The following is a 14,863-nucleotide window of genomic DNA, read 5'->3' as shown; positions in this document are numbered from 1 at the left end:
ATAACACAATCAGACAAAGGTTGGCTTAGATTGCATGAACTAAACATACAAGCGATTTTCATGGTGCCCACTGAGCACACCTAAATACATAGCCAACTTGGCATACTTACTGTGTTGGTCAGCTGATACTCAATGTAGCTCTTGAGACCATACATTTTAGAACCCTTTCTAGGATCTGCAACAACACAGTCAAATGTAGTAGCTGGATAAGTCCACATTGGGCCATAATCTCCAATCTAGACAATTTAAAATGAGGTAAAGTTAGATAGCAAAGATAAAGCATTTTAGTAAGATACAAATGCAGCGCTGCATACCAACAAACCACAATCATTATCTCTAGTCACAGATACACACAAACCAATGACGTGCGTCAACATAAATAAGTTGAACACATAAATGTATAATAAATGTGTTTCAGAGCAGTATGCCCTAACCAATTTGTGATTGAGATGTTCTGTATTACAATAAGACTTCCATCTCTCAAATGGTCAAAAAACCTGATAAATGTATAAGCTACCTGCCTAAACAAATACATTGCCAACATGGATATATTCTCCAGAAAAGTTTTTATTTCATCTCATACACTGAAAGTGAAGATATTTTCCCTGTCAACTTGCTCAATCTCAAAACATTATTTCTCATACCATCTTCAACATCCAAATCCAAATGACCAGGGAAAATGGCTCTTCCCAATCACCACAACAAATGACCCCCTAAATGTGCTCAGTACTCACAAGACCCACCCAATTTAGCTCCTGAGTAAGAGATAACTTAGGTCTATCCATTAGGCATCAGGCAGACTTCCCCAATATTCCTTTCAACATTTCAAAGTGCTCAAACTGACCAAAGAATTTCACGTTCCACGATCGGTAGTGATATCATACTGAAGCAATAATATGTCACTAAAAGGTAATAGCAGCTGACTTCTCTTCCAATTATCATATAAGGCCCCAAAGATAGAGAAGTGGGGTATGAGTATGTAAGTTTGGCTAGGGAGTAACAATATTTGCACTGACCCTCACTACTATCCACCGTCCCCTCCATTTTATCACACAGGCACCTGGCTTGCCAATCAAAACGGGGTCCTTCCAAAATTCTTAACTTTTACCAACCTATTTAAGTTCTAGCCCTCCAATTGCTCACATTATTTTAATCTACATTCCTCATTATCCACACCCTTTTTCTGTCTTCTCTTTCCAAAAACTCTTAACGTAACTCACTACCGGTTGTGACTGCTTAACATTCTTTTCATCAATTCTATGGAAATATTTGTCTCTTGACCTAAGAGTTATGATCTGAATAAACATTTTCAATACTACAGTCAGAAAGTAACTCCTTCAAAGTGAACTATCACAGAAATCACCTACTGCACTGCCTTACAACTCAAGACTATAATAGGCTCACCTTTCGGCTCCTTAATATTTATGATTTCAGCAGAATTATATTTTGTCTCTGACTTACTATCCCAGCTGTCCTTATTGTAAAAAGTATTCTGTCACATCCTTTTATCTGATAGTACAAACAAATAATAAAATGAAAAGAAAATCCATATGGGTCCATTTGAGGAAAAGCAGTGTAACAAAGAATAGCAGAGAAAATAAACTAGGATGCACGCTAGCCCAAAAGAAAAGGGACGGACAGAAGGACTGCAGTAGTACACAATTCCATTTAAAGAAACAGTCAAACAGACAATGGAACAACGCATTCCCCAGAACGTGGAACCAGCTTAAAACTTTCATGAAAGATAGGCTGTGAGCGCAGGAAATATGAGGAATTAGAAGAGAAAGTCACAATGGTGAGAGCAAAGATGAATTAGATAGCTGCAACAAGTCAATCCAATGCTGTTAGATTCAAATCACTTGGTGCTTTACTGAGTGAGCAAGACACTAACTAAAAACATGGCAAATTTAAGATGTTTTTTGCAGAAGTGCACATAGGTTTCTCATGGCAGCCGAACCCGAACCAGTAGTCAACAGATGGCTAGAGACTGGCCACTTCCTGATCTTATTTGTCTTTCCCTGCGGCGGTGGAATGTGGTGTTCCACAAGAGCCCCTGGAGAGATTGTTCAGAGCCTCTAGGGCTGTGCTTGCAGTGGCAAGAGATGTGGTCATGCAATGAGGTGCCACAGGACTCAGTAACCTACCTCCAGCGGCTTTGTTCACTGTGGTTGCAGGGTTTTCCCTCCAGGGATGGAGACCTGGGCCACATTGGGAAAAGGACAGTCTTCTCACTCTGCAGAGATGAATAAGGACTGTGGCTAACAATGAGTCTATGTGGGAGCTGCAGCACTAAAGGACAGGTGCATCCACGACTTGAACAGGGGATCTGGATGGATCAACCACGCTGCCTGGCAGCTTGGTGAGTGACCTTCTTCAAGAGGCTGTGCTGACAACTTCAAGCGGCTATAAAGTATCAATAGGTGGGATTGCAGGTGCAAGTTAGTATCTCAGCATGCAACTCTGTATCAACTGTATTCCTGGCTTCCTTTACTACGGTTGCTACTGAAGGCGTGTGAAAGAAGATTACTGCATTTTGTATTTCTGAATCGTACCTTGAGGTGGGGAAACACTCTTGCACTTACATTTTTAAGATGCCAGCTAAGGTAACTGCTAGGGTTGGTGTATCCTGGGTCTCATTGCTCGCTTTAGCAGCCCACAGGGAGCATCAAAGAGAAGACCTCAGCTTGGCAAAACCACAGCTGACAAATCAGTCAACTTGGGTGGGTCGGTCACCCCGATACCCGTGGCTAATTAACCCATTTTGGCAACTTTATGTTAAGGCAGGAGATAGTTCTTGCAGCCCGTCCAAGGTCACTGATAAAAGCCTTTGGAGTCAAGTTTTTTTTGTTCAGATTTTTGTCATGAGACGGTGGTCAGGAGATGGCCATACCGGGAACACATTCCTGCTCTTCAAAAGCCCGGTGCAACTTTCTTGCAAATGGAAGTGGCCACCTGCGGTTAAGCACACGGGACAAGTGCATTTCTGCTTTCAGGCACCGAAAGTTGTAGAACTGCTGCAGACGTGGCAACCAGTAAAGTGATATGTGGAGGGTTGGTGAAATTCAGAAATGTCATCTATCCTAATGACATCAGTCATGTCGGCCTCTCACTTCACAATTCCTTCTGGCCCTTCTCGCTCCCCCTTTCTTGTTCTTTTCTCCATTCCTTTCTTTTCTCTAGGGGCAGATTTTGACTCATAATCTGTTGTTCTCATCTTTAAATTTATTTTCTGCCCTTAGTCTTTTCTATCCTCTGGTGACGTATTATTTATAATCTGATCAAGGGGGAGTGGGAAGGGCGTTTATCTCTTGCTGATCTTCCTTTCAGTCTCTGGACTTTTATATATGTTTTTTTTATCTCAGGCTTGGGGATCGGGGGCCCCCATGAGGGGATCTAATCATTGTGGTTACCTATAGGGTTGGATTTGTATTCTTAATTTTTTAGAAAGGGTGGTGGATAACCCTGGTTTAGGATTTTGGTTTGGGGGCATGTGGATCAGGTTGGAGGAGGGTGACTTGGAGGGTTTTTTTAGGAGGGGGAAGATATACTTTGGGCACGGTCTCTGTCATCAGGATGGTAAGTAATGAGGTAGGGTTCATTGGGGAAAAAGGAACGAGGTGTGAAAAGGAAAAATAAATATCCGATTCCTAAGGAGGTTTGCCTGCTGTGTTGGTGGGTGTTCTTCTGTTTTGTTGTATGATGCATCTGGACTTTGACAACCCATGACAATGGCTAACCTTGTGTATAGCCATGACAAGCAAATTCATATTTTTTCATTGAAAGTCAATGGAATTAAGGTGTCCCATAAACACAAACTATTTTGTTTTGTCCTCGTACTGTTTGTCTGCAGGAGATCCACTTATACAGGACCCAATTGTTTTTGCTTGATGAGTTAGGTTACTGTGTACTTGTTATTGCCTGTTTTTCTTCTGCCCAGAGGGGAGTTGCCCTTTTGGCACAGGATAAGAGTTGCACTATAACGCGGTCTGGTTCAGATCAAAATGGTTGGTGGTCTGTTACAGTGATTACTAGTGAAAGGATCCGTATCACACTATGCATCGTTTATGGCCCCAACGGGGATGATCCCATGGCCTTTAATTGCCTTTTGACTGAACTACATGAAAGGCCTCAGCCTTAGATACTGTGTGGGGACTTCAATGTCTCCTTCTTCCCCAATCTTGACTCTTCCTGCTAGGGGGGTTGGGTTGATACTTCTATTGGTAAGAAGTAGACAAAGGATGCATTGAAGCAACTAATGGCTTCATATGCTCTCATGGATGTTTGGCAAAGCTGTAGCCCCGGAGAACCTGGGTTTACCTTTTATTCTTCTCCCCATAAGTCACTTTCACAGACTGATATGTTCCTTGTGAGCCACTCTTTTTTGCCATGCCTCAAGATTCAGTTAAGCCATAAGGCAATTTCAGACCTCAACTCTTTATCCCAGTTTCTTCAACTGGAGCATTTTTCTCAACTGTATCGTCCTCACACCTGGACATTTAACAGGAGACTTCTTGATGATGACTATCTGTTCTATGAACAGGGAGCTGTTTTATCATTTGGAGCAGAATATTGGTTCAGCCTCCACATTATAGGTATGGAATGCACTCAAGGCCTACTGCAGAGAGCATACTTTGAAATATTCTTTATATCAGCAGAAAGAGCAAAGTGGGTTGAAGGCCGACATATGGTCCTCCCTTGTTGCCATGGAATAGCATTTGGCACAAAGTGCAGCTACCCAAGATTTGGGGGGGTGTCTAATACTTTCAGATCAACATGCAGCTGCTCAGGCATTCCTCAGTGAAACATTCTTTGAAAAGGTGCTTAAGAAGAGTCAGGCTAAACAATTAAGTACTTTTGGGAACAGAGAAGAAATGGATCGAATTTTATCTTTCATGGTCAAAGACTGAGCTAAAGTTCATATTGTCCAGGAAAATCTTAACGACAAGGGAGAGCAGGTTTGCGATTGTTAGCTTATATTGGAAGAGTTTCACCCATTCTATCAGAGGCTGTATAGTGAGGATGTAGTCGCATCCGCATATGCTATTGATTAGTACATTGGGACATCTCACTTTTGTGAATTGATGAGATCACAATGGTCCAGCTTACAGGATCTAATCACAATACCCAAAGTCAAGGTTGCAGTAAGCTAACAGGGCAAGGTGGAAAGCTTCGGGTCCCGACCAAATTTTTCATGAGGTTTACGCAAGTTTTTCACACATTTTGGTACACCTTCTTTGAAATATCTTCAATTCTTTCGAGTCAGTGGGACAAGTTCCTGGGTCCTGTGCAGAGACCAGTATTGTCATCTTCCCACAGAAGGGGAAGATCCCCTGCTGTGTGGCTCATATCACCCAATATCTTTGATAAACACAGACTCAAAGATTTATACCTCAGTACTTGCCAATAGACTATCTCTAGTAATTGCTTATTTGGATAATGAGAACCAACACAGGTTTAACCCCTTCTGTGCCGCGGACGTAGTGGTTACGTCCTGCGGCACAGTGCTGCTGTGCCGAGGACGTAACCACTACGTCCTCGGCACACAGCCCAGAGGGAGCGCTCTCGCTCCCTCTGTGTGCTTCCCCCCACCCCCCAAAGTCAGGGATGGAAGGGGAAGCCCTTCCCCTCCCACCCCCGACCCCCCCCAACCCCCCCTGTGACGTCAGCGCACGAGCGCGCGCTGATTAGTCACAGGGTCTCCCCCATCGCGCTGGAAGCAGAGCTTCCAGCGCGATTGAAAGAGAAATGCTTTTGCATTTCTCTTTCAATCCCATGGGGGAGGCCCCGAGAGGCTTCAAAGGGAAGGAAATGTATTTCCTTCCCTTTGAAGTCTCTCACAGGGTTTCAAAAGCCGGATTGCTTGCAATCCGGCTTTTGAAACCCCACTAGACACCAGGGATTTTTTTTTTTTTTAATGAAACTGTCAAAAGGGAGCGACCCCTTGGGCAAGGGTCACTCCCAGGGGGGGCATTTTTTTAGGAAGGCCTTTTCTGCCCCCCCTGGGGGCAGATTGGCCTATTATTAGGCCTTTTCTGCCCCCAGGGGGGGCAGCAACATCTAGGCACCAGGGAGCTTTTTTTTTTTTTTTGTGATATTTTTTTTTTTTTTTAGGTGGGGAGCGACCCCTTAGGCAAGGGTCGCTCCCCTAGGGGGCAATATATATTTAGACCATTTCTGCCCCTCTTGGGGGCAGATTGGCCTATTTTGATGAGGCCAATCTGCCCCCAAGGGGGGCAGAAACCATTAGACACCAGGGAGTTTTTTTTTCCCGCAAATTTTACGCAACGGGAGCGACCCCTTGGGCAAGGGTCGCTCCCAGGGGGGGCATTTTTTTGGGAAGGCCTTTTCTTCCCCCCCTGGGGGCAGAAACCTCTAGGCACCAGGGATAATTTCTTTTTTTTTTTCTTTTTGTTATGTTTTATTTTTTTTTTAGGTGGGGAGCGACCCCTTAGGCAAGGGTCGCTCCCCTAGGGGGCAAATTATATTTAGGCCATTTCTGCCCCCCTTGGGGGCAGATTGGCCTATTTTGATGAGGCCAATCTGCCCCCAAGGGGGGCAGAAACCATTAGACGCAAGGGAGTTTTTTTGTTTGCGTGAATTTCACGCAAGGGGAGCGACCCCTTAGGCAAGGGTCGCTCCCTGGTGGTGGGGGGGGGATTATTTTAGGCCATTTCTGCCTCCCTGGGGGGTAGATCAGCCTATTTTGATTCGGCTGATCTGCCCCCAAGGGGGGCAGAAACCACTAGGCACCAGGGATTTTTAGTTTTTTTGTTTTACAGATGGGGAGCGACCCCTTGGACAAGGGTCGCTCCCCTGGAGGGGCAAAATGTATTTAAGGCCATTTCTGCCCACTTTGGGGGCAGATCGGCCGATTTTAGGTCAATCTGCCCCCAAGGGGGGCAGAAACCACTAGGCACCAGGGATCTTTTTTTTGCGCCATCACGCAAGGGGAGCGACCTTGTAGGCAAGGGTCGCTCCCTTGGGGGGGGGGGGGGGGGGGGAGGGGGGGAGGTAGGGGGGGCAAATTTATTTTAGGCCATCTCTGGCCCCCCTGGGGGCAGATCGGCCTATTGGTATTAGGGCGATCTACCCCCAGGGGGGGCAGAAACCTCTAGGCGCCAGGGCAATTTTTTTTTTGTGTTTTTGTTTGTTTGTTTTTTTTTTTTTTTTTTTTTTTTTTTTTTTTTAGAGATGGGGAGCGACCCATCAGGCAAGGGTCGCTACCCTGGGGGGCAAATTGTATTTAGACCATTTCTGCCCCCCTTGGGGCAGATTGGTCGATTTTAGGTCAATCTGCCCCAAGGGGGCAGAAACCACTAGGCACCGGGGATTTGTTTTTTGGCGCCAATGTCACGCAGGGGGAGCGACCCCGTAGGCAAGGGTCGCTCCTGGGGGGGGGGAGGATTCGGGGGGCAAATTTATTTTAGGCCATTTATGCCCCCAGGGGGGGCAGAAACCTGTAGGCGCCAGGGCAACATTTTTTTTTGTGTTTTTTTAGAGATGGGGAGCGACCCATCAGGCAAGGGTCGCTCCCCTGGGGGGCAAACTGTATTTAGACCATTTCTGCCCCCCTTGGGGGCAGATTGGTCGATTTTAGGTCAATCTGCCCCAAGGGGGCAGAAACCACTAGGCACCGGGGATTTGTTTTTTGGCGCCAATGTCACGCAGGGGGAGCGACCCCGTAGGCAAGGGTTTGGGGGGGTGGGGGGTCAAATTTATTTTAGGGCATTTCTCCCCCCCCTGGGGCCGGCTGAGCTAGAGGCCAAAATCCACAGGTAGGCACATTGCAAAAAACACCTCTGTTTTCTGTGAAAAAATATGTTGCGTCCACGTTGTGTTTTGGGCCATTTCCTTTCGTGGGCGCTAGGCCTACCCACACAAGTGAGGTACCATTTTTATGGAGAGACTTAGGGGAACGCTGGGTGGAAGGAAATTTGTGGCTCCTCTCAGATTCCAGAACTTTCTGCCACAGAAATGTGAGGAACATGTGTTTTTTTAGCCAAATTTTGAGGTTTGCAAAGGATTCTGGGTAACAGAACCTGGTCCGAGCCACACAAGTCACCCCATCTTGGATTCCCCTAGGTCTCTAGTTTTCAGAAATGCACAGGTTTGGTAGGTTTCCCTAGGTGGCGGCTGAGCTACAGGCCAAAATCTACAGGTAGGCACTTTGCAAAAAACACCTCTGTTTTCCTTCAAAAATTTGGCTGTGTCCACGTTGCGCTTTGGGGCGTTTCCTGTCGCGGGCGCTAGGCCTACCCACACAAGTGAGGTATCATTTTTATCGGGAGACGTGGGGGAACGCTGGGTGGAAGGAAATTTGTGGCTCCTCTCAGATTCCAGAACTTTCTGCCACAGAAATGTGAGGAACATGTGTTTTTTTAGCCAAATTTTGAGGTTTGCAAAGGATTCTGGGTAACAGAACCTGGTCCGAGCCACACAAGTCACCCCATCTTGGATTCCCCTAGGTCTCTAGTTTTCAGAAATGCACAGGTTTGGTAGGTTTCCCTAGGTGGCGGCTGAGCTAGAGGCCAAAATCTACAGGTAGGCACTTTGCTAAAAACAGGTCTGTTTTCTGTGATGTGTCCACGTTGTGTTTTGGGGCATATCCTGTCGCGGGCGCTAGGCCTACCCACACAAGTGAGGTATCATTTTTATCAGGAGACTTGGGGGAACATAGAATAGCAAAACAAGTCTTATTGCCCCTTGTCTTTCTCTACATTTTTCCCTTCCAAATGTAAGACAGTGTGTAAAAAAGAAGTCTATTTGAGAAATGCCCTGTAATTCACATGCTAGTATGGGCACCCCGGAATTCAGAGATGTGCAAATAACCACTGCTTCTCAACACCTTATCTTGTGCCCATTTTGGAAATACAAAGGTTTTCTTGATAGCTATTTTTTACTCTTTATATTTCAGCAAATGAATTGCTGTATACCCGGCATAGAATGAAAACCCACTGCATGGTGCAGGTCATTTATTGGCTCTGGGTACCTAGAGTTCTTGATGAACCTACAAGCCCTATATATCCCCGCAACCAGAAGAGTCCAGCAGACGTAACGGTATATTGCTTTCGAAAATCTGACATTGCAGGAAAAAGTTACAGAGTAAAACTTAGAGAACAATTGATGTTTTTTTCACCTCAATTTCAATATTTTTCTTTTTCAGTTGTTATTTTCTGTAGGAAACCCTTGTAGGATCTACACAAATTACCCCTTGCTGAATTCAGAATTTTGTCTACTTTTCAGAAATGTTGCGGTTTCTGGGATCCAGCGTTGGTTTCATGCCCATTTCTGTCACTGACTGGAAGGAGGCTGAAAGCACAAAAAAATCGTAAAAATGGGGTATGTCCCAGTAAAATGCCAAAATTGTGTTGAAAAATTGGGTTTTCTGATTCAAGTCTGCCTGTTCCTGAAAGCTGGGAAGCTGGTGATTTTATCACCGCAAACCCTTTGTTGATGCCCTTTTCAGGGAAAAAAACACAAGCCTTCTTCTGCAGCCCATTTTTCCAATTTTTTAAAAAAAACAAAATTTTCACTGTTTTTTGGCTAATTTCTTGGCCTTCTTCTGGGGAACCCACAAAGTCTGGGTACCTCTAGAATCCCTAGGATGTTGGAAAAAAAGGACGCAAATTTGGCTTGGGTAGCTTACGTGAACAAAAAGTTATGAGGGCCTAAGCGCGAACTGCTCCAAATAGCCAAAAAAAGGCTCGGCACAGGAGGGGGAAAAGGCCTGGCAGCGAAGGGGTTAAACCTGGATGAGACACCATTGCCCAAGTGGATACAGTCATTTCTTCTCACGAAGTGGGGTCAGCAGATAGAGTCCCGGTCGGAATGATAATGCTTGATGCGGAAAACGCCTTCAACCGGCTCTCCTGGTAATTTCTTTGGGCAATTATGGGAGCATTCGGCCCGCAGTTTATATAATGGGATCAGCAACTATATAAAGGCCTTACGGCTACAGTCTTACAGTTGAGTACCCTTTTGGACCCTACAACGATCATTGGGGGTATGCGGCAAGGATGTTCTGTCACACCAGCTTTTTGCACTCTATTTTGAAAATATAATGATATTCTACCACGGCAGATCCATCACTGGAGCTCAAAGATCTTGCACATGCGGACGATGTGGACATCCTCACTTCTTTGCCAGTATCAGCTTTAGCAGCAATTGATACAATAGTTAGGGAATTTGGAACTGTGTCAGGCTACAAACGTAACATTGACCACATGCAGGTCCTAACATTTCCCCTTCGGGTCAGGACAGGAATTGGGTCAGCTCTGCAACATATCTAGGCGTTGAATTGTCATTGAATATGGAAGTGATAATTCAGCATAGTTTTGGTCAAACTTTTACAAGGACGGTTTCGACCTAAAACAAATACAACCAATTATATTTGTGGTTAATTGGGTTGTGCAATCTGATCAAATCTATCATATTACCTTACTATCTTGATCTCTTCAAATGTATACCCTTTTATCTTCCTAGGGGCTTCTTTGGTAAAATTGAGGCTTCCTGGCACATATTCATCTGGAGCTATAAAAAAAAAACCTAGGTCTCGTATACAGGTTCTTAATTTGCTACGGGAGAAAGGGGGGGCAGGGGTGGGAGTCTCGCCCTACCAGACCTGCGGGACTATTATCTGGCAGCATTTCTTTATTTTACGATTAATTAAGGTTCTGGGTGGGAAGCCCTGGCATCTAGGGCTCATGTACCTAGAATAACTACCATGGGGAGAACATCTTGCCCCACACCGGCATTATAGACACGGTCTATTTCAAAAAGACCCAGTTTAAGACTTTGAGTGTGTTTCATTCGATCTGATCCTATCCCAGGAAGAGGCTACTGGACATCTCTCTCTATAATGTATATACTTATCTTGGCTATAACCCTAACCAGCCTCTGCAGCTTCCAGGAGTGCTGGGAGGGTGCTAAGCTCCTTTTTCTGGGGCATTTGTTTGAGGGTACTACTCTTCTCTCATACACTTTAGGTCAAATATATTCGCTTCCTCGTGACATCTTCGGCATATTTTTGGTAATCTAAAAATGGAAAATATTGACTGCTCACCGAGCGATTTTCTGGACTACCTGAGGAGAAGTCAATCTAAAAGCATGTAAGCCTCGCCTATGAAAGGATCTAGACTGATCCATTTCAACAAGTGGCAAATAAATGGATTAATTATCTGAAGGTGGAGTTGACACTGGAAAACATTAGTCGTACTAATATGTTAGGGCAAAGTGCCTTAATGTTTCTAGGGTTAAAGTACATCATTTTATATTAATAAATAATTACTTTTATACACCCTACCATCTTTACATAATAAACGTTTGGCATGATGCTAAATGATTTCGATGTGCTGCAGATCAGGACAAAGCAGTACATATACTTGCCACCTGTCCTTCCATTGCTTATTTTTGGGAGACAGTTATGAGAAAACTGAATTGGATGTGCCAGGCCAATGTTGCCTGTACCTCAAAGTTAGTGGTATTACAGCACTCATCAAATATTCTGTCACATTTAGCTCGCTGTGGCCCCTAGCAAATGCTATGTTGGCATGAATTTCTGAACATTTGCACCCTCGAAATATTGCTAATTGATAGATGACTGGAAAGCGAGGCAAAGGAAGATTTGGGGCTCACTCCTGGGATTCTGAGCCACGTTTGGGCTGGTCATGACTAGGTACTCTAGTCATATCTATGGTATCTGTTTTCGATAGTCGGCTCTTCAGATGCAACTTATAGTACAATTTAATCGGTGTCTTCTTTTTCCTTTGTTTCATCTTTGTGGAATTATAATTGTATTTTCTTTTGTCTCCTGGTATTTTGTGTATATAGAATAATTAGAGAAAAGAAAAAACAAAGAAAGCAGGGGGGAATGAATATGAAGAGTAGAGCAACTATCTTGGCTATATTAAGTGACTTCTTTTTCCCCTTGCTTTAGTTGTTTATGCAAATATTTTCAAATTTTTCCATGTTCGCTTACATTTTTATTACAATCATTTGTTTGTCTTTTTTTGTTTTCTTGTAACTTTGTACTTTAGTGCCTAAATTGCTGCTAATTTTATATTATTCACTACAAGTTTATATACATTTGATTTCTCCAATAAAAAGCTATATCTATACCATCCAAATAATTAACATTGTAAAAGCTATTAATTATCTACTATCACCATTGCAGGGGATTTTGAGCCACTCTCTGGCTGGACATGCCTAGGTAGTATAAGTCATATCTATGGTGTCTGTCTTTGATAGTCAACTATTCAGGTGCACCTTATAGGTCAATTTAACAGTGTCTCCTTTTCATTTGTTTCACCTTTGTTTATTTATCGCCGCTCCACGCACTCATTAACGAAGTGTACTAGTTTCCTAGCAACAGTTGCTAGTGACGCTGGAGTGCTGCTCGTGCTATTTTTATTGTGCCCAATTTCCAACGAAAACAATTATAACGCGGAGACAAACGACGGCCATTTTGGATTGGGCAAATTGAGCGAAAAAAGGGCAAAATCCTACTAAAAGTAGTTATCAACGGCGGCCATTTTGTATGTCGATTGGGATATACATTGCCTTCAATTGACCAAGGAGTATACAGTAGCCATTTTAATTTTGCAGAAGAGTTTCAGATATTTGAAGAACATTTTGGAAACTGTGGAATACGTATAAATTTTTTTTTAAAAAAATTAAATTAATAAACTATGGCTCATAATAATTTTATTAATCAACCTGCATTGTTTTTAAATAATCCTGGCAAACCTGCAATGAAATGGAGAAATTGGCATAGAGCATTTGAAAATTACTTGGTGGCTATTGACGGTAAAAGATTTGATCCAGAACAGAAAAAAGCATTGATGTTCGGCCTATTAGGCAATACAGGTCAAGAAATCTTTGATAATCTACCGGAGTATGAATCACCTCCTAGTCAATTTATTCCATTGAATGAGTATGAGGAAGCAGTTAAACGTATGGAAAAACAATTCACGGAGGAACCCAATGTAATAGTGGAGAGGCACAGTGTAACGGTACGAACAGTATAAAGGCAACTGAGAGGCACTGAAATTACTCAGGTAAGTGTTTATTTTATTTGTAAGGGTTAAATGTTCGTTTTTATGGGGTTGGGTGTTTTCTCTTGAAGATTAGGTAGGTATCTCCTTCTATGGCTGATGATTTCTTCTGTTTTCTTTTCCCCTTCTATTCCAGGTTAACGTTCCAGTGGTCTCCCGGGTGTTTTCCAGACTCGAATACCGGAAACAGAAAGGACAGAAAATACCACGGTAAGTGGGGTGGAGAACCTCCTCTAATTCGCTATAAACTAGGACGGACTGGGTACATTATAGGGAAAACAAAAGGTGGGGTTGTGCCCGTGAGGAGTGGATGGGGACCAAGTGCTCACGGTATGGGATTTTTCTCTGTGCCGTTAAGTGATTCACACGTGAAGTCCCGGTGTCACAAGCCTTCCTCCCCCTCAGCCCTTGTTACCATCCCTCCCCAGTCCTTTGCCCAGTGGTGTCCCGCTTGTGTGCCCACAGGGACCGTACCTTGCTAAGCCACGACCCTCCAGGGTCGTGGCTGGCTTCCTCGTGATCCTTTAGCTGATCTCCTTCGCTGGGATGCCTCGGCTCCGACACTGCCGTGGTCACAGGATCTCGTCTAGTGGATGTCTCCGGCCAGCCGCCTCGGGGAAACTCTTCTTCGTCCTTCGGTTTCCTTCTTTCTCGTGTCGCTCCTCTCATATCCTCCGTCTCCTCCAGATTCGCCGCCGCCTTCTCCGAACACCCGGGTCTCTTCAATGGCTCGGGCGGAAGTTGTCCCAGGTTGCCCCGGCAACCTCGGGACGCCTGCCTCTCTCTGGCCGCGTTCCCGTGGAGAAGCCGGAATGCGGAAATGACGTATCGGAAGATTCCGACACGTCATTTTCATGCCGTTCTGCCTTCGTGACCGGGAACGCCCGGTCACACACAGTTTCTTCAAACGGAAGCAAATGGAGAATGAAAGCGTTGAGGAATACATCGCTTCTTTGAGAGTCTTAGCTTCTTCATGCGAATTTAATGAGATGACAGATACTTATATTCGAGATCAATTTGTATTTCAATGTTATTAAAAAAAAAATACAAGAAAGGTTGCTGGAATGCAGAAATCCAACATTACAAGAGGTTGTTGACGTAGCCAAAGGTATTGAGAGATCGTTACTGTGTACTAAAGCTTTAACATCTGTAGATGTTTCTAATACAGATGTATATATGGTACAGGATCAAAAGACTAAAGACATTAAAGACAAGGATAGCAAGTACTATGGAAGGAAAAGTGTACAATGTTACAGATTCAAATGTTACAGGGTCAAAATCACATTTGGGTAAGAATCCCAAATGTCCTGCGTTAGGAAAAAAATGTATTAAATGTAAAAACGTCAGTCATTTTGCTGTTGTATGTAGAAGCACAAAAGAGGGCAACCAAATTAGAATTAATACAGTTGATATTTTTGATGAAGAAATGTGTGCAAATATTGTGCTAACTGTAGAGGATGGTGGTTGTAGAAAGATGATGAACACATATAAAGCACCACTTAGTTGTGTTAGTATTGGAGGAAAAGAATTGGAGGTCATGGCAGATTCAGGTTCTCCTATTACTATATTAGATAAGGACAAATTTGAGAAAGTTTGGAAAAACATGAAATTAGAAAAGAGTGATGTAAACCCAAAGACGTTTGGAGAGTTTGATATTAACATGGTGGGATATTTTTGTGACACTTTGCAATTTAAAAGTCGCAGCATCGATACTAAGATATATGTTGCGGAAAATGGCAGGAACATTGTTGGTTGGCAGGATTTGGGTAGACTGGGAATAATTTTGAAACCAGGATCACCCAATCCAATCA

The 14,863-nt window shown here is 43.8% G+C and overlaps 1 protein-coding gene across 2 annotated transcripts in view; it reads right to left on the bottom strand.

Annotated features, from left to right (window-relative positions):
- Positions 1–14,863, bottom strand: part of SNX9 (sorting nexin 9) — an 844,750-nt gene that overhangs the window by 416,557 nt on the left and 413,330 nt on the right. For both annotated transcript variants that reach the window (XM_069235304.1, XM_069235305.1), the window contains one exon: positions 111–236. In XM_069235304.1, coding sequence (XP_069091405.1) covers positions 111–236 — 126 coding nt within the window. The remainder of the gene's footprint in view (positions 1–110; positions 237–14,863) is intronic.

The sequence above is a fragment of the Pleurodeles waltl genome, chromosome 5 (assembly GCF_031143425.1).
Source record: "Pleurodeles waltl isolate 20211129_DDA chromosome 5, aPleWal1.hap1.20221129, whole genome shotgun sequence".
Lineage (NCBI taxonomy): Eukaryota > Metazoa > Chordata > Amphibia > Caudata > Salamandridae > Pleurodeles > Pleurodeles waltl.
The sequence above is the reverse complement of the archived record's forward strand: the minus strand, read 5'-3'. Positions and strand labels throughout refer to the sequence as shown.